Source organism: Pelobates fuscus, chromosome 1 (genome assembly GCF_036172605.1).
Source record: "Pelobates fuscus isolate aPelFus1 chromosome 1, aPelFus1.pri, whole genome shotgun sequence".
NCBI lineage: Eukaryota > Metazoa > Chordata > Amphibia > Anura > Pelobatidae > Pelobates > Pelobates fuscus.
The window spans coordinates 460,335,162-460,360,433 of NC_086317.1; the positions used below are offsets into that span (position 1 = coordinate 460,335,162).

Consider the following 25,272-nt stretch of genomic DNA (forward strand, 5'->3'; position numbering starts at 1 on the left):
TGCTACCTTATTCACCTATATCCAGTTCGTGAGTTTTGGTGCTTTTACAGTAGCTGTGCCTTTTTGGGAAAAGGGGATTATTGCCTAAACTGATTTTTCCCCTTTTATGCTGAAACGGTCCGTAACACTTACTTACCTGAACCCGTACCTCACAGGCGCCTCCATCTATTTCTGTCTAGTCCTCTTCTGCTCCTGGTTCTTCAGCTTGAGGGGAGAGCATTGAGTTCTAAGGAGGATCCCACAAGAACGCGGGATCCTCCATAGATATAGCCAATTTCCCTGAAGCTGTCACTGGTGATGGCTGGGGTAATTACAATTTCTTGACGGTGGTAGCTCAGCCCAGTGTATAGAAATATCAGGCATAGGAAAACATACTGAGACAAAGTAATCCATATTATGTATCAGTCTCATTATATCTTTTGACTGGGTTGGAATTTCAGTGAAATTCCAACACAGTCAATATGTGTATTTCATAAACATTGTATTATATGAGATTCTTATCAATCTTGAGGATTCTATGGAAATTAAAAAACATAAACTATCATCTCAAACAAAAAACACAGTGAGATAATTGAAAGCGACACTAAAGGCACTCAGACCAATTTATGTTAATGAAGTGGTATGGGTGCAGTGACCCTGTGGTAGGAATGGCAATGTTTCCATTGCAGGGTGTCTTCATGATGGCTACTAGACTCACTTCACCAGTGAGAATTAAGTCAGTCTCAGCTCTCAGTCGAATGTTGCTCCTAGAGAGGATTTGATTCGCACAGTGAGGCAATTTACCATGCATGCACAATAGCCTCCCAATGCTTCTCTGTGAAGACCGTTGGATTGGCTGAGATCATCAGTCTTGATGATCTTAGCCGGGAGGTGGGGTGGTAATGAGAAGACTGGCATGACAAGGGCTGAAAGGTAAGTAAAAAACATTTATTTAATACAACATCCAAACATCCAACATTTAGCAAAGCACTAGTGTTAGAAATGCATGTTTCCTAATTATATAGTGCTCTTTTAACTAATATTAAACATTGTGCTGGTCTGCGGCAAACTGTGATGCACTGCGTGTTCTGACACCTTTCCATCATGCTTAGCGTTAAGATTTTTAGCAAGTTGAGCTACAGTAGCTCTACTGTGTGATTGCACCAGATGGGCTGCCTTCATTCCCCATGTGTATCAATGAGCATCTAGCCCTCACTAACAAACTATACGTTTACTCTGAATTATATCCTTCACGATAAATACATATGATCTGCGAATGCTGGTATCAATCAATTAGTTCAGTCTTTTATAGTAGAAAACAAGGTTAAAGATTTCAGCCACATAACAGTTGGAAACATACAAAACCATCAACCCTTTTTCCGGTTCCACTTCTTTTTTATTTCAAAAATACCTGCAACTCTTTTATCATACATTGTCAAATCGTGGTTTATTGAAGACTCTACAAAATCTTAACTTGAATTCAATGGCGTAGCACCGTACATTTATACCTTGATCAACGTTTCATTTTGATAATATGAGACTTGTAGGCTTTCCATTTAACATAGTCTTCCATTTTCTGCTGCAGCATTTCTTTGGATGGATACGGCTCAATCTGAGAAGGTAAAACCAATAAACTTTGAAGATTCATTTTCAAATATATAAAAAAAAAAAGTAAAATGACTTATGTGTACATAACATAAAACATTCTAATAACTAAAGTGAATTGGTCATGCCTCAACATGATTCAGTGTAACATTTTAGAGAATAAAATCTTATCCATGCATTGTGAAACCCAAATTTCTAGTAAATACACAGATAACATGATACATTTCTTTGAAAGCAGTCAAATGCAAGAGAGGCATCCCCCATGCACCTTCTTTAGATTTTCAGGATGCCATGTTAGATAAGGAGGCAGCAAAATTAGTATCTCTCTGTTCCTCTATATATATCAAAGCTCTGGCACGCTGACCAAAAATATAATAAATAAATAACATGGAACACCCGGGGTGCTTCCCAGCGATTTATACATTTCAACAAATAACATCAACGTTTCGACCCTCCTGGGTCTTTATCAAGATCATCCTCTCCTGCTTTGGTGTTTTGTAATATATACATCCATTTATTCTAATTTCACATTTATGATATAGTGATTAAATATAGAATCTATAGCTTCATGAGGGTGAACGATGCATCAAGGCAATATGTGGATTCCAAGTTCACTTCAATAATGAACATATCCATTTGTAAATAATATGGGCACTAGATTTGCCAAAAAATAATAAAATGTTTATGCATTCCGCATTTCTATAAGGGCTTTTTTTTTTTTTTTTTAGCATCTAACTTCTATATTTTTTCCACACTTTTAAAATACAGTAAAACATATGGGCAATTTATGATGTTTTTCCTTATAAACTTACTAAATTCTGCTTGCCTAAAAAAAAAAAAAATAATGTGTTCTACGATTTATTAAAGTAAGGAAAATAAGTATTGCCTTCAGCAAAATTATTGCTCAGATATTGTTGATTATGTGTGCTCTGTGAGTCAGCTATATATCAGACATTAGGGTCTAGTAAAACCTTCCCTTAGCATAGAAACTGAATGTTTCATTGTCAGAATAGAAAATAAAAAGAGAGAAGAGAATCCCAAAAATGATTAAAATTGGAATATATCAGTGTTACAGAAATATGAATGTTAATTCCAACTCTCCAGCTTGTGGATTGCTACTTTGTGCAGTTTTGCTTATCTATAAATCTAGAATTTAACTTCTCTTCCATTCCAAAGTTAAATACGTCTGTTCCATAACAGACTGGTGGGATAACACAGTTGGTTAAAGCACTAACTGTAAAGCCTGTTCAAAACCAGGACTGCAGTGCCAACTTCTATGAAAAAAAAAAAACAGAACCATGGAGTTGGGTAATAGTGACATGTCCATATCCGATTCGGGTAAAACTAAGGGATTGCACATTATAACTAGATTATTTTTATCATCGGTTTGTGGAAAAATGAGATAATGTCAATGGAATTCTCATTGTAGACAGAGGGTGGGATACTTTTGGCAAAGTAAAGGTTTATTCTGAAGTGCAATTTCTCCACTGAAGTCTATGGGGAAATACCTAATCAGAAAGTAAAGCTAACCCATAATTTTATTTTAATGAATTGCAATGAGTTTGTGGCATTTAGGAGATGTTTTTAGTATGTTTCGGTCAGGTTCCCAGTGTCCATTTCACTCACCTGGGATTCCCTCGCTGTGCCTCAACCCTTGGCCGAAGCGCCCCCTCCTTGGTGCACGCAAGGTCCTTCGGCGTACTCACCGGCAATGAAGGAGACTCAGCATCTTCTGTATAAATGGAAGCATTGCCACAGCTCCTCGCTGCAGCCCATGCTGTCCATTCAGTGCTTCGAGCTACAGTGCCCTCGAGGGAAGAGAACCCTCACACACTGGAGTACACACACCTAAAGGACCACCTCTAAAAGGAGCAGATGACTAATTACTTCCCAAACTTAATTACCAAGTTACCAATAGTGTGGGAGAGGTGTGACCCTCACCCCTATATAACCACATCTAACCCTGTCCCCAATGCTCAGTTATACTGTGCTTACTGTGGTGTTAACTTCAGGGAGCCTAATCTGCTTTAACTGGTTATCTGGAACCTGACCCTCTGATGGTCTTAACATCTGTGTATCTAAGGTGCCTGTCTTGACCTTTGACCTTTCCTGACTATGTTCCTGCTTATTGCTTTTTGTACCTCAATTTGGCTTATTCCTGCTACCTGGGCTTCTCCTGTCAAACTACGTTATGTTTCACCAGTAGTGTATATTATATGTAAATAATATGCGCTTGTGGTGAAACCGACCTCACCACTGGGCATTGGAGAAGACTGATTGCCAGCCTTCTTCCATGTGACTATGGCCCCTGGGATGTATTGCCCTTTAACCCCTTAAGGACACATGACATGTGTGACATGTCATGATTCCCTTTTATTCCAGAAGTTTGGTCCTTAAGGGGTTAAAGACATTATTTGGGCTTATTGGATTTTTAAACACTTTTTCTGCCCCTTTTGAATACATGAGAAGGTGTGCCCCTCCCCCGTTTCCTGTCTATTGTTCTCCAGCAGGGCATTGTCCCAAGGAAACTGCTAGACCAGTTGGAACTTGTTGCTATGGTTTAACCCCATGGCGATTTGACTGTGTTTGTGGTATCTGAGCGCTGTTCGGATATAGTGAGTGCTCAGATCCAAGCTATCTGGGGATATGTTGAATGTGGGGGTTCTTTTAAGTATAATAGGAATTATGTATTTTTATGTGTTTTTACTGTTGTTGTGAATAGAGCTATTTTCTGTATGCTGGAGGTAATTGGCTAACCACGCCCAAGCCATGCTTGCAGGCAGTCAAAAAGGGATTTCCAACTAACTTTTGACCCACTGGACCAATTTGTATGCTTTTGACATATGTTTGTATTTGGAGTATGATTCTGAAAATGTAAGTTTTATGTGAATGTGATGTATACTTTTAGAGTTATGAATATTGTGTAAAGCTGTGTATTTTCCTGCCTATGATAATTACTGTAACGGATCCACTGGCACCTCGACTGGGTACCTCCGTTGAAAGATGCTCCTAGTGCTTCCTGAGGACTCCAAGCACTCTGGCAGACACCATAATCACCGAATCCAAGAAACCTTTAAATTCTCCCAAGCGTATGAATGCTGTAGACCATTGAATAGGAACCATACGAATAGGCTTTTACCCCTAGCAGTCAACTGGAACAGCATACAATAAATCCTTCCCCCAATAATGAGACGACACATCACTTTGAGGTTAAAACAGGAACTCTAGACTGGCTCATCCAGCCTGGCTTTTATTCACAAACAGGTACATATAGGACACTCCCAGGGGGAGGATGATATTGACCAATCACATGGATGTACCTCCCACACATTTCCTCCCCTTAGATTACCACTTAACCCAATTATACAGTACACACTTTTCCCCAATTCCTGGATGTACCCCAAAAACAGGGGGTACACCTTTAAATCCAGCATCACTGGATAGCCCTTATTCGGGGGGACAACATATCCAAAATTCAAGTAATTCGGATGAATGGTTCGTGAGATATGGGGTTCCAAAGATTTGACCGACCGCATGGGTAAAGTATCCGAAAACAGTTCCATGCATTTTGGCCCTGCGGTCGGTCACAAACAAGGGAATGAAAACAGGCGAATTGCCTGTGTTATAGAGCCTGGAGAGGGTTTGAATGAATTCCCTTGTTTATGGGGTTCTTTCTACCGAACGGCGGGTCATTCGGTAGTTTCCATACGAATTTCTGGAAGTATGGAGGTCTCAGCGGTGTTTGCCTAGTCAAGTGTCCGATTTTAGTTCCAGACACTCGACGGCAAAACACCGCTGTTCGGTAGTTTAAGATGGCCGCCGCCACGTGTTTGTTTCCCGAATGGCGGCCACCCAGAGGACAAAGACCACACTGCACTGATTGCCAATTACCTGTTTGCAACATTGTTGCAAACGGTAATTGGAGGCACACTCATTCCTGGGTGGTCTGGTTGTTCGGTAGTTTCACTCAATATACTGAATGGAGTGATTCTACCGAACAATCAGATGAATGTTGCATACAAATCACCCAGGATACACTTAACACATCTATAAATACATATATAATATTACAGGCAGTACACTCGAATATGCTTCACAGTCTTTAAGGGACAGTAGTCCCAAAAGTCCCAATATGTCCATAGATGCTGTTAAAAGGGCCAGTAGCAGCAATATACAGTACAATATGCCCCAAATAACCCAGGGGCCATAGTCAGTAGGTAGGAGGCTAGCAAACAGGCTTCTCCAGGGCCCAGTGGCGAGGTTGGTTTCGCCACATTTCTCCCCTTTTCCAAACAGACTAACAGGGTACCTGACCTCTTGCCGGTCAGTGCCCTTGTTAGTCCAGCAGCCCACCCACAAAACAGAAACAGCAGTACAGCCCACCCACAATAAATGGTTACTACACCTGAGTAATGGAAAAACTTGTCCAGGTCCAGGTGCCTCACCCCGGCTGTGTGGGGGACTGGTAGGCTGTTTTGGTGGGTTGCTGAGTGGGCAGAGACCAGCGGTACTCTGCCCTGGTGCCAGCACTACTACAGGAGTAGTCTGGTTGGAGCCTGGTTGCTGGAGACCGACTGTCTCCCCTTTAGCTGCGCAGCTCTGCTGCTGGAGACCGACTGTCTCCCCTTTAGTTACACAGCTCTGCTGCTGGAGACAGACTGTCTCCCCTTTGGCTAAACAGCCCTGTTGTGGGGGGGCAGGACCGACCGTCCCTACCCCCTGTGCTGGAAGTGCAGAGACCACGGTCCCATCTGCACAGGTGTGGGGCTTACAGTCTCCCCCTGGTACATTAAGCTGCCGCTGGGGAGAGGTGGTAACCAGCTCCTCTCCCATTAGAACACTCTGCCCATTGATGATCCGCCGCTGGGGAGAGGTGGTAACAATCTCCTCTCCCATGCCTACTTTCAGTCTTTGTGGAGGGAGACCGACTGTCTCTCCTCCCAATTCAGTGTCCTGCTGCTGGGGAATAGAGACTGGGCTCTCTATTCCCAAAAAATCACGCTGCTGCTGGGGGGTAGGACCAACTACCTCTGCCCCCTGTAACTTAGCCTTCCGCTGGGGAGGGAGGACGCTGCTCTCCTCTCCCTGCACTTCACACTGCCTTCCCGGCATATCACTCTGCTGCTGGGGGGTAGGACCAACTACCTCTGCCCCCTGTAACTCAGCCTGCCGCTGGGGAATGGAGACTGGGCTCCCAATTCCCTGCAATTCACACTGCCGCTGGGGAATGGAGACTGGGCTCCCAATTCCCAACAAATCACACTGCCGCTGGGGAGGGAGGACGGCCCCTTCAGCTCCCTGTAACTCACACTGCCGCTGGGGATCTGGGCCGACTGCCCAGCATCCCTGTAGGGCCGGTAGAGAGACTGCAGTCCCATCTCCACCTGCCATCGGTGGGTCTTCCCAGGACCAATCCGTGAGGCCCCTCAACATTTGTGAGTAAGGGCCACCTGCTTCCCCACCTGGCAACTCTGGCTGCTGCTGGGGATCTGGGCCGGCTGCCCAGCATCCCGGTGGAGTGACCTTGGTCCCATCTCTACCTGCCTGTTGTGGTTCCTCACAGGACCAGTCTATGAGGACCCCCACTTCGGGTTCCTCCCGCCGCCTCAGGGAAAGACGGCTAACCTCCTCGGATGCAGCCTCTACCCGGCTGCTGTAACGCTCCTGCTGCTGAGCATACTTCCTCTCTTTTGCCAACCGGAATTCTCGGTCCAGCCTTGTGTTTCGCTCGGCCATGACCTGGTTCCAGATCACCCGGCGTGTCTCCATGGGTATATCATCCCCATACTCAGCCACTCGCTGCCTCACCTCGGCCAGCCAATCATCTCCAGAGCCAGAACCTTCCATACTTGTCTGCTCCCAGGGGCGCTGCACGACTGCTAGCGTTGCCCTCAATTTGTAAATCCAAACGAACTGTGTCTCCGAGCTGCTTTACCTCACACTAGGACGCCATCCCACCGCTGCCACCAATGTAACGGATCCACTGGCACCTCGACTGGGTACCTCCGTTGAAAGATGCTCCTAGTGCTTCCTGAGGACTCCAAGCACTCTGGCAGACACCATAATCACCGAATCCAAGAAACCTTTAAATTCTCCCAAGCGTATGAATGCTGTAGACCATTGAATAGGAACCATACGAATAGGCTTTTACCCCTAGCAGTCAACTGGAACAGCATACAATAAATCCTTCCCCCAATAATGAGACGACACATCACTTTGAGGTTAAAACAGGAACTCTAGACTGGCTCATCCAGCCTGGCTTTTATTCACAAACAGGTACATATAGGACACTCCCAGGGGGAGGATGATATTGACCAATCACATGGATGTACCTCCCACACATTTCCTCCCCTTAGATTACCACTTAACCCAATTATACAGTACACACTTTTCCCCAATTCCTGGATGTACCCCAAAAACAGGGGGTACACCTTTAAATCCAGCATCACTGGATAGCCCTTATTCGGGGGGACAACATATCCAAAATTCAAGTAATTCGGATGAATGGTTCGTGAGATATGGGGTTCCAAAGATTTGACCGACCGCATGGGTAAAGTATCCGAAAACAGTTCCATGCATTTTGGCCCTGCGGTCGGTCACAAACAAGGGAATGAAAACAGGCGAATTGCCTGTGTTATAGAGCCTGGAGAGGGTTTGAATGAATTCCCTTGTTTATGGGGTTCTTTCTACCGAACGGCGGGTCATTCGGTAGTTTCCATACGAATTTCTGGAAGTATGGAGGTCTCAGCGGTGTTTGCCTAGTCAAGTGTCCGATTTTAGTTCCAGACACTCGACGGCAAAACACCGCTGTTCGGTAGTTTAAGATGGCCGCCGCCACGTGTTTGTTTCCCGAATGGCGGCCACCCAGAGGACAAAGACCACACTGCACTGATTGCCAATTACCTGTTTGCAACATTGTTGCAAACGGTAATTGGAGGCACACTCATTCCTGGGTGGTCTGGTTGTTCGGTAGTTTCACTCAATATACTGAATGGAGTGATTCTACCGAACAATCAGATGAATGTTGCATACAAATCACCCAGGATACACTTAACACATCTATAAATACATATATAATATTACAGGCAGTACACTCGAATATGCTTCACAGTCTTTAAGGGACAGTAGTCCCAAAAGTCCCAATATGTCCATAGATGCTGTTAAAAGGGCCAGTAGCAGCAATATACAGTACAATATGCCCCAAATAACCCAGGGGCCATAGTCAGTAGGTAGGAGGCTAGCAAACAGGCTTCTCCAGGGCCCAGTGGCGAGGTTGGTTTCGCCACAATTACATTAGACCATTGTTTTCAGTAATTATATCACAGGCAGAGGGGAGGATTTTGTGTGGGAGTGTCTGAGTGTATTGTACGTATTGATTGGTTGTTCTACAAAACCCTGTGGGCAGTACTATGTGTGTAAAATGTGCATAAAAGCAGAGTGTTTGATTAAAAGCTTCAGTTCTACTTCACCCTCAATTTGGAGTGCTGTCTCTTATTGGGGGAATCTGCTACAAGGGATTGCTATGCTTATCATATTCCTTGCTAAATCACTACTAAGCTCTTGTAAGAGCTTGTTCCTGCCTTGCTCTCTGGAGGAGTCTACGGTGGTTATGGTGTCTGCTAGAGTGCTTGGAGCCCTCAGGAAGCGCTAGGAGCATCCTTCAACGGAGGTACCCAGTCGGAGTGCCCGTCGATCCGTTACAGCGCTTTGTGAATTTCAATAATAATTTTAACTAGCAATTATTATAATAAGGAAAATTAAAAGATATGTTCATGATCAGCCAATAAAATATTCCTCCATAGACTCAAAAGTTGCTGGAGGGGGGGCGGGGCCGGACCGCCGAGCTGGACGGTCGCACTCGACACCAGCTCCTGCAAACTAGGCCTAAATAGGCATTAAAACTGCAATTTTGGGCAGAAAAACGTCCAGCACTGGTGGCCCTCAGCGGGCAGAGAGCCCTGGATCCAGGGAGAGGCTGGCCACACGGGCGTCCCCAGGAGGGGGGTTCCTCATTGGCACTTTAAGGCCTACTCAGGAGGAGAGCGGGGTGGACGGCCGCTGCCCCGCTGCCTGCCGATCAGCGCTCAGCCAAGAGTCGGCCCTGCAGGGAACTGGCCCCAAACCCCCCCCTTTTTGGACTGGGGGGGTGATCCCGGTCCTCACCCTCTGGACCTGAACACCAAGACGCACCTGAGGCGTTGTAGCTGGGCCGCCAAGTCCCGCAACCCCAGCACTGTAATCAAGATGGCGGAGGCCATGTGCGATGGCACCGAGACCACCTGCATACACCCTCGAATCTAAACGCGATACTCACCACCGCTATGGCTGGAGTCTCGGAGGCCTTCTCCCTCCTCTGTGCAAAGTACAAGCCGACTCACCGATTCGCCGGCTGCCCGCAATAATCACCACTCCGCGGGTCTTACTGACACGTGGTGAAACAGCAGTCAAGCAACCATTTACACCCCTGCTGCCGAGGAGATCGTCATATGCTGTAAAATCCCAGCAGAGTACCAGCCTAGAGAACAGCATCCAGCGACTGGAAGCAGACCGGGTACCCTGGTACACCAAACCTATGGCTGAAAGAGATCTACACACCAAAGGCTCCAAACGGCACCGGCTACACGTGGCACCCCATGAGCAGAGACTTTTCATCAGTAGAGGACTCTGAGTAACACTCACAGCATGTAATTGTTTTAAACTTGCATTCTGCACTCCGGCACGCATAGGACGTGCTTCTAGGTAGCCTGTCATTTATTAATATACTTATAACATACCTACCTGCCTAATCGCCTACATGTCTTACTCTTAAGTCTGGCTTTTCTTCTCCTTTTTATATGCATAAACTGAGATGCCCACAGACTAGTCTAAACACCGTTCTAGCCTATTAAACATGTAACATTACTATCACAACTGAAGATTAACCACTGAAGTCTCAGAGCTCGCTAACTACATGTAATAGCATACTTATTGTAATTTACTGAAGTCTCATAGCTCTGTAGACTTATTTCTCTGCGTGTCTATTACTCACTGCATATGTTTTATAGCTTGTCATTCTCTAACCTCATATAAAAAAAAAATGTGCTGTCTACTCTGCCACAATTTGAAATGCTGATACTATGCCTGCAACGGCTGTTGTGGCCTCGCACGTCTGTTGTTATTCTAAGCACGAATAAAATAAAGAATTAAAAAAAAAAGTTGCTGGGATAGATAAATAGGAATTTCTGGAAGATCTGAGGCGCTATATTATGATATATATCATGGAGTGTTGTCAGTTCAATGAATACAACATGAGTTATTTAGAAAGAGATATACACCCTTCGAATATTACTGAATCAGTGAACAGAAGATGTATTTCTTCTGCTTCCACATGGAGAAGAAAGTATGTGTTTTTGAGAAAAAAAAATAAGTGGTGTGAGCAACAAACAAGCGCAAATTTGGCTCAGAGATGTTAGGAATACCGATTGGAATCAGTCATGAAATATGTAAAGAAAAATTAAATTATCTTATTGCCAAGAAGAGAGGTTTGATTTAGTGGCCAAGCAACCAACCAACATACCTGAAGCCTCCATGGCAAACCCATAGAGGTACAAGTTATGTTGTCCAATAGGTCTTAGTCTTAAGATTCAAAAATGGTGGTGGCAGTATTAGTCCAATTAAAAACTGTAGGATTGAAATCATTAAACAGATTATTTAATATATTTCCGGGCATATAACCATTGGTTTATGGCTTTCACCACATTGCACAACCCTAAGACACATCAAGCTAAACATATTTGTGTAAATACATTAAAGACAACATAAGTGTGCTGAACATAAAAGGGATTTAAAATGGTTGGAAAAAAAATAAGACAACCTCTCTTGCCTTGAGGGTTCTCAGACACTTTTTAATCTATGTGCAGTGGAGTAATCTGTAAATGTTATGCATGTTGATGCATTTTCACACATAACTCTTCCATAATTTGTAATGATGTTTGCTAAACATCTTCAAATTTCAATGCAAAGTTTTTGAAAACAACTTATTTAACCGTATAGCAACCAGAATTCTGCTTCCAATGCACAGGCAAATCAGTGTGTTGCTTGAACCTCCGCGCCCCCACCGACCGTGGGATTTTGTACATCATATTCAGTGTCAAGAATCAACTGGCAGATGTCAAAATTAATGGATTTGTGATGTCAACTTCACCCATTCTTTCTCCCCAAGAGCATTACAGGACAACAAAACTAAAATGCTTAGCTGTGCATTACCATCAAATCGTATTATAAGTAAATACTTGAAATTGGATTTTAGTGTTTAATCAAATAAAAAGTGAAAACAAAGATGGCCTAAGTTTCCAATTGCAGTTACAATACTTAAAAAGTCATTCTGAGTTAAATGTTAGCCCAATGAATTTTAATAGAATTTGTCTTGCCTTTACAGTTAATTTTTTTTAGCACTTTCAACATAGACATATTTGGCTTGGAACTAAGAACATTCTGCCATGACAGAATAAATAAGAGTTAGGCTATAAACCCTTTTACTTTATTTAGATCATCTACCCTAATTTACATTGATGATTCCTGACATTAATTTGTTAAGATGTTAGGACAATTGTTCTCTTAAAACAAATCTACTCATATCCCATTTAAAGTTTCAGTACATTCTATTAATTTGGCTCCTAAACAAAACATTTATTATAAACATGTTTTATTATATTTTCTTATAGTTTTTGCTCAGACCTAAAGGTAGATAAAGTCTTAAGTAGAGCTTAGGGACGGGCTCATAACAAAGAGAATATGGGTGAAATTACCTTATCATGCTCTAAAATATTAAATGGAATCTGCTTTTTTCATTTTAGGCTCATTTTTCTAGACATCTTTAACTGCCATATAGTGACTTATACTTGCAATTTTCTTTCTGAATGACTATTTTAATAATATTATATTTCAGGCAGTACCCTATAATTTGCCGTAATATCTTTGTGTCATTTCTCCGACTTGATGTGAATCTAGACTGGGCCAATTTTTAACGATAGCCAAAGAGAGCACAATAAACCGTTTTGCGCACGCTGCGAAATATCTAAAGCTTTCATAGAACAGATTGAGCCAGAAATGAATGAAGTTTCATTAAGTGGACCTCTGCAGACATTAATGGAGCTGCTCCGACTGAAAATAAAACATAAACTAGTTTTAAAAAAAATGTCAGAAAGTATATGGGCACAAAGGGTTCGCTATGCTAGAATTTAATCTAGATGAATCTGGGCTGATTGACAAATCTTGCAGGAAAGGGCTCTCGTTCCTACAGGTGCAATTGATGAAGCAGAGAAGTGAGCGGTGGCAGCTCAGTTAATATAGCAATATCATGAAAATAAGTACTGGAGAACATTGCTGCCTTTGTAAGCACTATAATTTAAGAGAAATGAAATTGAATGTTGGTTGAAAAGGTCAGAGATGTACAATGTAAGTGTTAAGAAAGTTTGAACAAATAAAATGGATTTTCAAATACGAGCTCTAAATTATAGATTGTGGACTTTGAGTTGGCATCCTGGTGATCTACATGTACATGTGTTCATGTTCAGGTGAGTGCAGTCCTCTTGGTTTAAACAATGAGCTTGCTGACCCGGACGCTTTCTGGACGTCCCACATATGCTAATGAAGTAGGTTAGAATGCACCAATTATATGCCAGACTTGTCGTATATAAACTTTTGAGAGTGCGGAGGAACTTAGCACATTACGTCCTGACGAAGCCGTCTGTGAACGGAGAAACGCGTAGACACGTAAGCACGTTGAGAAGGGGGCGGAGCCTACGAACAAGCCAGGATTTTTTGAAAGAGTAACAGCTGATTGTTTCACATATTACCCGGACTGCACTAAAAGGAACTCCACTGACCCCTTAACGCAGGAGACATCTCCCAGTGTGGGAAAGCCTGGTTGTGGGTAACGGGAATACATACTGTTTACCCACCATTCGATCTAGTAAGCAGTAATCTGTTTTATATTATGTACATCTAGCAGTGATCTGCTCTGTGTCTGCATATTTAGCAATGACCTGCTTTATGTTTGTTAACTAAGCGTGACATGCTTTATACTTGTGTTTTTTATAATTCATTTTTTAGTTTGTTTTTTATATGATATTGTTTTATACTGGTGTTAAATTGGTAATAAATTGTTTTATATCCAGCTGATTTAGTAATTATATGTACATTTAGCACTATTTAAGAAGTGCCAATTAATCTATACAGATCTGTTCTATGATCTCTTTATATTTGTATATGTTTCTCTTACATGCTGAGCATAAATTGAAACACCATCCAGTTAGAGGTATAAGTATTTTCATTTCCTTTTTTAAAAGCTCTGTTGCATGTGGGGGAGGGGCTCATTATAGTTTGATATCGCTCCACTTCTCAATACTATACTTTGAATACTTTATATGTGGTGAAGGGATCACTTTGAAGTGCGGTAGCTAGTATCCATTAAATGTTTGAGAATTGATATAGCCTATAAAAAGCTCTATTTTTGCTCCTATAGAGTTTTTATATACTAAGCGCTCCAGTATTGTATATTTTATTTTGTATATTTTATTTAATATATAAATATATTTGGGAGTCCAAGCCAACTTCCTTGGTTTTGCACCCCTCCTTGTCACAGATACCCCATTCCAGGGCCCTATTAAACCTTGCACAGGAGAGAGTCCCAGAGGGAAGGATTTCCTAAGTAAGTGAGTTAATCTTATAAGAGCAGGCTGTGACAGATTGCCTGGCACCCCGACCCAGTACCTCTGTCAATCGCCGCTTCACGTTGCCCATCAAACTGGGAAGGGTTATAAGGCCATTTCCAAACAATTTTAAGTCCATCATTCTACAGTGAGGAAGATTATTCATAAGTGGAAAACATTCAAGACAGTTGCCAATCTTCCCAGGAGTGGACGTCACAGCTAATTCGCCCCAAGGTGACTCTACAGACCTCAGTTAGCATGTTAAATGTTAAAGTTAATGACCGTACAAATTAGAAATAGACTGAAAAAGTATGGTTTACTTGGTAGGGATGCCAGGTGAAAGCCTTTTTCTCTAAAAATAACATGGTGGCATGGCTTAGGTTTGTAAGGTGGTATCTGAACAAACCACAAGACTTCTGGAACAATGTCCTTGGACAGACAAGACCAAAGGGAGATGTTTTTCCATAAGGCATAGCACCCTTTTTGGTGAAAATCAAATACAGGATATATACACAAACACCTCATACCAACTGTCAAGCATGGTGGTGAAGAGGTGCTGATTTGAGCTTGTTTTTCATCCACAGAACATGGTAACCTTACAGTCAGTGAGTTGACCAAAAACTCTTCTATATACAAAAGTATTCTAGAGTTAAATCTGAGGCCATCTGTCCAACAGCTAGAGCTAGGCCGAAATGGAGCCATGCAACAGGACAATGACCCCAAGCACACCAGCATATCTATAACAGAATGGCTAAAAAGTAAAAAAAAAAAAAAAAAAAGGTGTTGCAATGGCCTAGTCATAGTCCAGATCTCAATCTGAATGAAATGCTGTGGTGGGACCTTAATGAACTGAAGTAACAATGTAAAAAGAGTTGGCCAAAATTCCTCCACAACAATGTGAGAGACTAATAAAGTCATACAGAAAACTATTACTTTAAGTTATTGCTGCTAACGGTGGTTCTACAAGCTATTGAATCATAAAGAGTACTTAGTTTTTCACACCTGGCTTGTCCATTTTGGCTATTATGGTTAAATAAATCATGACACAGTGTAAGATGTCATGTGTTGTTGTTCACCTGAGGGGGAGAGAGAGAGAGAGAGAGAGAGAGCGAGAGAGAGAGGGAGAGAGAAAGAGAGGGGGGAGAGGGAGAGAGAGAGAGGGGGAGAGGGAGAGGGAGAGAGAGAGGGGGGAAAGAGAGAGGGGGAAAGGGAGAGGGAGAGAGGGGGAAAGGGAGAGAGAGAGAGGGGAGAGAGAGAGAGAGATGAGGAGAGAGAGTGTGGGGAGGAGGAGAGGGAGAGAGAAAGAGGGGGGAGAAAGAAGGGGAGAGAGGGGGGTAGAGAGAGAGGGAGAGAGGAGGAGAGGGAAAGAGAGAGAGAGGGGGAGAGAGGGGGAGAGAGGGGAAGAGAGGGGGAGAGAGGGAGAGGGAGAGAGAGAGAGCGAGAGAGAGAGGGAGAGAGAAAGAGAGGGGGGAGAGGGAGAGAGAGAGAGGGGGAGAGGGAGAGGGAGAGAGAGAGAGGGGGAAAGAGAGAGGGGGAGAGGGAGAGGGAGAGAGGGGAGAGGGAGAGAGAGAGAGGGGGGAGAGAGATGAGGAGAGAGAGTGTGGGGGAGGAGAAGAGGGAGAGAGAGAGAGGGGGGAGAAAGAAGGGGAGAGAGGGGTGTAGAGAGAGAGGGAGAGAGGGGAGAGGGAGAGGGAAAGAGAGAGAGAGGGGGAGAGAGAGGGGGAGATAGGGGAAGAGAGGGGGAGAGAGGGAGAGGGGGAGAGAGGGAGAGATAGGGGAAGAGAGGGGGAGAGAGGGAGAGGGGGAGAGAGGGAGAGATAGGGGGAGAGGGGGAGAGAGAGGGGGAGATGGAGAGATAATTAATTACAGCAAAATGCATATTACAGAAAAATAATGCCATTGAGGGATTCTGGAGGTATCAGGAATCATAAGACCAAATATCTATGACAGTTTCCAGAATCCCAACATGTCATTATTTTCCCTTAAAGGAACATTGTAGGCACTATAACAACTTCATCTTATTATTCATTATAACTTTGCAGTCTCACTGTTTAATCATTTGCAATTTAGGAGTTAAATCACTTTGTTTATGCAGTTCTTGTCACACCCTTTAAACTTATTTTCCTATTGCACATTATGTTTAATATAGAATTTCTGATCTCTGCTCTGTTAATAGCCTTCTAGACCTTGCAGGAGCCTCCGTAATTGCAGGAGCCTCCGTATGTAATTCAATTTAAGTTCAATTGAAACTTTTTAAATTCTAATGTTAGTAAATAACCCTGATAACAGTTTGATACAAGACAATTTTCTGATTACAGTAGTTACAGGGTCTGAGATAAATACTTCAATATAAATTCTGCGAAATTAGCAAAGAAGGCAAATTATCTAGACCATATGGCACAATATCTCATTATGTTTAAGTTGTAATTAAAATATATTAACTGCATTTAAGTCAGCTAGCTATGTAGGAAGAAAATCTATAAAAGCCTGCAAGGTACAAAAGTTACAATAGAGGCCATTGACTAAGACATTAAAGAGCTAGCAGTAAGGAAAGGATCATATAGGTGTCACATTATGCTATTTCTGGAATATACTAAGATGAGGAAAGGGAATTGAAAAAAATTGTAATGAAGGCATTTGCACCTGACGAGGAATAAAACCTGTGAAAAATTGTTTTGTTTAACCCCTTAACCCCTTAAGGACAGAGCTTCGGAAGCTTGTCTTTCACTTTGTGACAACGGCAGTTTTTGCTGTTTGCGTTCAACTGCAATTTGCATTTGACTAATTTATTGCACCGACGCATATTATATACCGTTTTTTAAAGGACAGAAAGGGCTTTCATTTGATGTAACATATATATATATATATATATATATACATGCTTATTTATTATAAAAAAAATACAGAAAAATGCAAAAAAAAATGAAAAAATTTGATTTTTTTTACAGTTTTTGCAATAATAATGTGTGCCTAATTAGTGCAGGTTAAGGAAAGTAATTAAAAATAAATTAATTTAGTTGTTCTGATTTACAGAATATATAATGTGTCTGGGATTTTCAGTTTTTTTTGGTAGTTACAGGTCACAAAGCACAATGAGTAAAATAAACTTTTAATATGGAGCGATTTTAGAATTTGGTATGTTTGTCTTGTAAGCTTTATAGCCATAAAAGAAAACAAAATTGCCACACAAAAGTATATATTTATATAAAGTAGACACCACAGGCTATTTACCTAAGGTTGTTTTGACACTTTCTACATAGCCATTTTACCGCCAACCTCTGCTAAATATTGGAGTAAAATTGTGTTTTTTGGGGGTTTTCGCACACAAACTTATAACAAAGAACTTCTCATGTGTATTTTGTAAAGTTGGTGTGTGCTATTCCTGTACAAAGTTTTATTATGTGTTCAGTTACTTCTGCTGAGTACAACGGTACCCCCATTGTATGTCTTTGGCACTATTTCGTGAAGCTACAGTGCCATATAGGAGACCTGTCCTTTTCAGTATTCACAGTAGAATTTTGAGAGACGGATTTAATGAGCCTATGCTTCCATTTGGGGTATTATAACAGTTTGACTGTTCAAAAAAACCCCACAAAGGCCTACCATTTGTAAAAGTAGACACCCCAGGGTATGTCATAAGGTGCATATTGTGCCTTAACATGCCCCCATTTTTTTACCATTACATGCCAAAGTATGTGGTAAAAAATAATTTTGTGCATTTTTTACATACGGATTGCATTTTTGCTGGGCATTTTGTATATTTCATATGTGCCACTAAGTTCAAACCCCCCAAATTATGCTCAGCTAAGTCTTCTGAGTAAAAGGACACCCCCATTGTATGTCTATGGCACTATTTCGTGAAGCTACAGTGCCATACAGGAGACCTGTCCTTTTCAGTATTCACAGTAGAATTTTGAGAGACGGATTTAATGAGCCTATGCTTCTATTTGGGTTATTATAACAGTTTGACTGTTCAAAAAAAAACCACAAAGGCCTACCATTTGTAAAAGTAGACACCCCAGGGTATCTCATAAGGTGCATATTGTGCCTTAACATGCCCCCATTTTTTTACCATTACATGCCAAAGTATGTGGTAAAAAATAATTTTGTGCATTTTTTACATACGGATTGCATTTTTGCTGGGCATTTTGTATATTTCATATGTGCCACTAAGTTCAAACCCCCCAAATTATGCTCAGCTAAGTCTTCTGAGTAAAAGGACACCCCCATTGTATGTCTATGGCACTATTTCGTGAAGCTACAGTGCCATACAGGAGACCTGTCCTTTTCAGTATTCACAGTAGAATTTTGAGAGACGGATTTAATGAGCCTATGCTTCTATTTGGGTTATTATAACAGTTTGACTGTTCAAAAAAAAACCACAAAGGCCTACCATTTGTAAAAGTAGACACCCCAGGGTATCTCATAAGGTGCATATTGTGCCTTAACATGCCCCCATTTTTTTACCATTACATGCCAAAGTATGTGGTAAAAAATAATTTTGTGCATTTTTTACATACGGATTGCATTTTTGCTGGGCATTTTGTATATTTCATATGTGCCACTAAGTTCAAACACCCCAAATTATGCTCAGCTAAGTTTTCTGAGTAAAAGGACACCCCCATTGTATGTCTATGGCACTATTTTGTGAAGCTACAGTGCCATATAGGAGACCAAGCCATATCAGTTTTTACCGAACTTTGAATTTTGACGCCGGGCCTAAGTGCAATTTCCAAGCATCTGCGCAGGTTTTAAATTCAAACTACCCCACAAAGGCCTACCATTTCTTAAAGTAGATACCCCAGGGTATTTCAAAAGGCATATTTTGAACCTTGGCGTGGGATCATTTTTCCGCTAGCGTGTACCAGGTGTAGTGGTAATAAGCGTTTTTTTCTGCCTTTTTGACACACAAAGTGAGTTTGCACAGTATATTTTGCAAACCATATGTGTACTACCACTGTATAATACTTCATATGTTGCTCAGCTATGTCTGCTGAGTACAAAAATACCCCCGTATGTACCTTTGCCAGGTATATGTGGACATCGGAGGGGCACATTTGGGACACAGCCATTCCATTTTTTTTTCCAACTTTCAATTTTTACGCTGTGCCCATGTCCCATTTTAGAGTATTTTACCAGGCTATATAATCAAAATACCCCATAAAGCCATACCATTTCTTAAAGAAGACATCCCAGGGTATTTCAAAAGGCATATTTTGAACCTTAGCGTGGGATCATTTTTCCGCTAGCTTGTACCAGGTGTAGTGGTAATAAGCGTTTGTTCTGCCTTTTTGACACACAAAGTGAGTTTGCACAGTATATTTTGCAAACCTTATGTGTACTACCACTGTATAATACTTCATATGTTGCTCAGCTATGTCTGCTGAGTACAAAAATACCCCCGTATGTACCTTTGCCAGGTATATGTGGACATCGGAGGGGCACATTTGGGACACAGCCATTCCATTTTTTTTCAAACTTTACATTTTTACGCTGTGCCCATGTCCCATTTTAGAGTATTTTACCAGGCTATATAAACCAAATACCCCATAAAGCCATACCATTTCTTAAAGAAGACATCCCAGGGTATTTTAAAAGGCATATTTTGAACCTTAGCGTGGGATCATTTTTCCGCTAGCTTGTACCAGGTGTAGTGGTAATGAGCATTTTTAAATGTATTTTTTTTACTTTTTAAAACTTTTTTTACTTTTTAAAACTATTTTTTAAACTTTTGTTTTGCTTATTAATTTTTTTTAAAGTTTCCTAAACTTTCGTAAAACTTTTTTTTACAGATTTAACATTTTTCTAAGCTTTTTTTTTACGTTAACCCCTAACTAGCAGTAAGCAGCACTAACAGTAAATTCCCCATTTTCCCATAACTCCCACCCACCCCAGCTAGCAAAATATTTAATTATACAATATTTAAATTAGTTAATTAAATAAATTTAACCCCTGAGGGTTAAAAAATAAATAAAAGTTAATCGTCAGGGGTTAAAAAAAAAATAGATCACAGTATAATACTGTGATCTGTATTTTGATCACTGTAGGCAGTGATCGACTGGCAGGGAAGGGGTTAATTTTTATTTGGACTGGGTAAAGGGTTTATTTTTTTACATTTTTTACTTAAACGTTATTAAAACTTTTTTTTAACTTAATTTTTTAACTTTTTAAAGCTTATTTTTAAACTTTTTTTAACGTTAACCCCTAGTTAGCCTAATACTAAATCCCCCAATTCCCCACTAACTTCCACCCTCCCCAGCTAGCTAAATTTATAACTTTAAAAAATGTAAATTAATTAATAAAATAAATTTAACCCCTGAGGGTTAAAAAAAATAATAATTAACCCTCAGGGGTTAAAAAAAAAATCAGATCATAGTAAAATGTAATCCCTGCCAATTGATCACTGTAGTCAGTGATCAATTGGCAGGGAAGGGGTTAATTTTATATTAAAATGGGTAAAGGGGGGGTAAAGGGGGGTGGGATTTTAATTTAACTTTATTGTTTTGTCACCAGGGGGCAGGATCACTGAAGATCCGGCTCCCTGCACTTCACACAGAACCAGGAAGTGCAGGGAGGCGGAGGTGAGTATAGAGAGCACATGTGCCCGCTCTGGCATGCTGTCAGAGCGGGCACATGTACTCTGACAGCCCGATCCGGTGCTCCCGGTCTGCCTCTAATGCAGAGGCAGACCGGAGCACCATTAACCCCACGATCGCCGCGATTGCGGTGATCTGGGGTTAATTTTAACGGGTGACGGACGAGGTCCGTCACTCGTCGTTAAGGCAATCCCCTGAGTGACGGACCTCGTCGGTCACTCGTCGTTAAGGGGTTAAGGACTGAGCCAAATGTACACGTTGTGAACAAAAGAAAACTTAAACAAAACCTGGAATTTGCGCTATATGTCTGTCCAACCGTAATTCACCTCTTTCATATTAAATGCACCCCCCCCCCCTTATTATATATAATTTTATTCAGGGGAAACAGGGCTTTCATTTAATATCACATATTTAGCTATGAACATAATGTAATATGAAAAAAATGGGAGAAAATAAGAAATGTTGCTATTTTTTTAGTTCGACATGACATTTTAACTGTCAATGTCATAATACTGTTTGCTTTTACTGCAATAAAATACACATATTTGTATTCAGCAAAGTCTCACGTGTAAAACAGTACCCCCTATGTACAGGTTTTATGGTGTTTTGGGAAGTTACAGGGTCAAATATAGCACGTTACATTTGAAATTGAAATTTGCCAGATTGGTTACATTGCCTTTGAGACTGTATAGTAGCCCAGGAATTAAATTTACACCTATAATGGCATACAATTTGCAATAGTAGACAACCCAAGGTATTGCAAATGGGGTATGTCCAGTCTTTTCACAAACACTGGCCAAAGTTAGCGTTAGTATTTGTTTGTGTGTGAAAAATGCAAAAAAAATTAATATTGGCCAGTGCTTGTGACTAAGTGGCTACTAAAAAAGACTGGACATACCCCATTTGCAATACATTGGGTTGTCTACTATTGCAAATGGAATGCCATCATAGGGGTAATTTTCATTCTTGGGCTACCATAGGGTCTCAAAGGCAACGTAACCAATCTGGCGAATTTTAACTTTAAAAAAAAGTTAAATAAGTGTAAAAAAAAATATATATATGATCTAAGTATATATATATAAATTTTTTTTACACTTATTTAACTTTTTTTTAAAATCTTTTATTTTATTTCCAGCCGGCAGGGGGACTACCTGTCATTACAGACAGTCCCCCTGCTGGCAATGCAGCAGGCAGCTAACCCGGCCATGTGATTGTGAGGTCCTCGCAAGGACCTCACTCTCACATGGCTGGGGGGGCTGCAGGAGGACGGATGTGCCGCGGGGGGCTCCCTGGGAGTCCCCCCAACTGTGATCGCCGGCGTGGGATCGCCGGCGTGGGATCGCCGGCAACCAGGTAAGTAAAAAAAAAACGGAGGGCATACTATTATGCCCTGCGGCATTTAGAGACACTTAGAATAGGGCGTAATAGTACGCCTTCCGGTTTTAAGGGGTTAATAATGACTCAGTGGTGTGAAGAGGAGGTCAGGAAGGGGCAAGTTTTGTTAACTTAAAGACACACTAAAGTCAACTTTATAAACAATCGAGAATTTGCAGTTTTGTTGACTGTCCATACACATTAGAACTGCTTTGCTTGGATGATATTTTTAGGAAAGATGGAGGCTACTATAGCTTTATAGACAAAGGACTCCTGTTCGAGATTGGAGCTTAAAGGGACACTATAATCACCAGAACAACTACAGCTTAATGTAGTTGTTCTGCTGAGTATAATCATTGCATTTTTATGCAAACACTGACTTTTCAGAAAAAAGGCAGTGTTTACATTGCCCCTAGGGACACCTCCAAGTAGCCACTCCTCAGATTTCCACTGGAGGTGCTTCCTTGCTTAGAGCTGCCCAGTAGGCAGCACTGCCATACAGTGTCTCCACGCTCTGCATTGGTACACTGGATTTTCCTCATAGAGATGCATTGATTCAATGCATCTCTATGAGGAGGTGCTGATTGGCCAAAACAGTGTTTGGTCCTGCCTCCCTGCCGATTTTATCCATTCAAATGCTTTCCCAGTGGGAAAGCATTGGATTGGCTAAAAATTGGCAGTTCTGATGATGTCACCAAGGGGACCTAAGGGATGGGGGGACAAGTCACCTAAATGGTGGATTTTGCATTATAGGGTCAGGAATATATGATTGTGTTCCTGACCCTATAGAGTTCTTTTAATCCAACCTTTTTTTGCCAGTTCGTCCCTCAGTACATCACTAATATTAGAGGCCAGCTGTTACATTAAGACCTAATAAAATATTATATTATACCAAAAATACATAATGCAAAGCCTCTTTGGTGGCATTATTGGTCCATAATACAAACTTTAAAAAAAAATAAAAAAAATAGTAATGTACAAAAAGAACAAATAGCCATAACTTACTTTTCTAGACAATTTATGATGATATTCTTCATCCATATGTTTTTGAAAGAATTGTTTAGAAATCACTATGCACTCGGCTCCATCTGAAACGAGAGCCATGCCAACTGTATCTTCAAAAACTGTATAAGCCAGGCCCTGCATGGAAATAAAGTCAATCATATCTGTTTTTATGTTAAAGCAAGCTAAAGAAATATAATCGAGAGGTATTAAAACATTTTGAATGGAATTTGAATTTACAATCTCTGTTATTCATTCATGTACACTGAACAGAATATTCTGCCAATCCCATCAAACATTTTTATAAAAACCTTATAATAGAATGGGTGAAATGCTTAGCATTTTTACACTATGGCTCGTAAATCACACATTGTAATTAACAGTTACTTGAAAATAATCTATAAATGTCTTAACACGGTTAGACTGTTACAACTTGTTCACATAATTAAGGTCTCAATTTATTATTTTTGGATAAGCTTTTCAAGTGATTAAAAAAATATTTTATTTTGATATATCTTGATATCTTGATATTTTTATATGTATAAAACATTTTTGATATTTCAATATTTAGAGAAAAATCATTTTAAAAGTGTATCCAAAAATATGAAATCATTTGCACACAGAGAACACTGACACACACTCACTGACAGACACACTCTCACTGATTTAAAACACATTGACAGACACACTTACTGACACACACACACACACACATTCACTGAAAGAAACACACACTCACTGACAGACAAACTCACAGATTGGGCACACACTGAAGAACAAACTCTTGCTGATTTGGCACACAGTGACATACACACATACACACATTTACAGACAGAAACACACTCACTGACAGACAGACACACACACTCAATGATTTATCACACAACGAAAGACAAACTCAATGATACACTCCCACTAACTTGACATGCACTGTAGAACACACTCTCACTGACAGTTACTGACAGACACACACTTACTTACTGACATACACACTTACTCACTGACAGACACACTCACTGATTTGACATACACTGACAGATACACTCACTAACACACTCTCACTTATTTGACACACAGTGACAGACACACACATTCACTGATAGACACACACTCACTGACAGACACATACACATTCTCTCAAACACACTCACAAATTATTAGTTTTTTTATTATTTTTATTTAAGTCCACCCACCCTTCCTACATTAGGGAGAGCTGTCATGTACCCTTTCCCTGGGGTCAAATGGGGCTCCTTTCCCTGGGGTCAAATGGGGCTCCTTTCCCTGGTGTCCACTGTGGGCTTGTGTAATCTTTGTGCTCTTCCATCACTGCTCCCTTCCAGGTTGTTTAGTGATTCCAGGCCAGAATAACATCATAACCCGGCTCCTGACATCCCTGCAGGCCGCACAAGGGAGCAGTACTGGAAGATAATGAAGATTACAGCTCCCTCGCTGCCTCTGCCTACATTCTCCCCTCGGGTACTGTAATTGGGCAGAGTAGGCACCTGCAATCCAGGTAAGCAAGTGCCTACTCTGCCTTAGCACACAGCCGGATGCCATCACTTGGCATTCCCTCTCCTTTTGGTGCATGTCACCCCTGGGGTATGCATAGCACTGGGTGAGAAATAAGGTTCTAGAGTATCCAGAAGTTTAACTACTACAGCTTGTGGTGGTTCTGTTGCTAAAAGCCCACCATAAAAGTCTCTGCAATGAGATAGGTCTGAGTGCCCTTATGCACTAATGTGGGCCAACTAATGTCCAATTGATTTTTCAAACTGTATTACATTGTTATGGAAGTGTGAAAAAAGAAATGTTGGAGAGGGGAATAAAAGGGATGACAGCAATCTTACACAATGTATGTTTACAGAGTCAAAGGAAAAGATTTGGAATCATCAAGGCACTCACACATTTCAAAACATAAAAATAAATTGCTTGCGGAAAAACAGGTTTGAAAAAGAGAGCTACAAAGTGGTGGACTCTGTCCTTGAACATAGAAGAAGAGATTGAATCAGGACTGAGATCTGAGT

At 41.2% G+C, this 25,272-nt stretch overlaps 1 protein-coding gene across 1 annotated transcript in view; it reads right to left on the reverse strand.

Moving 5' to 3' along the window:
• Positions 1–1,406: 1,406 nt before the first annotated feature.
• The window catches only part of LOC134572042 (cyclic nucleotide-binding domain-containing protein 2-like), a 259,641-nt gene continuing 235,775 nt past the window's right edge, over positions 1,407–25,272 (reverse strand). Inside the window, exons 14-15 of the mRNA XM_063430831.1 lie at positions 23,252–23,386; positions 1,407–1,591 (exon numbers count right to left, since the gene is read on the reverse strand). Coding sequence (XP_063286901.1) covers positions 1,493–1,591; positions 23,252–23,386 — 234 coding nt within the window. The 3' untranslated portion in view covers positions 1,407–1,492. The remainder of the gene's footprint in view (positions 1,592–23,251; positions 23,387–25,272) is intronic.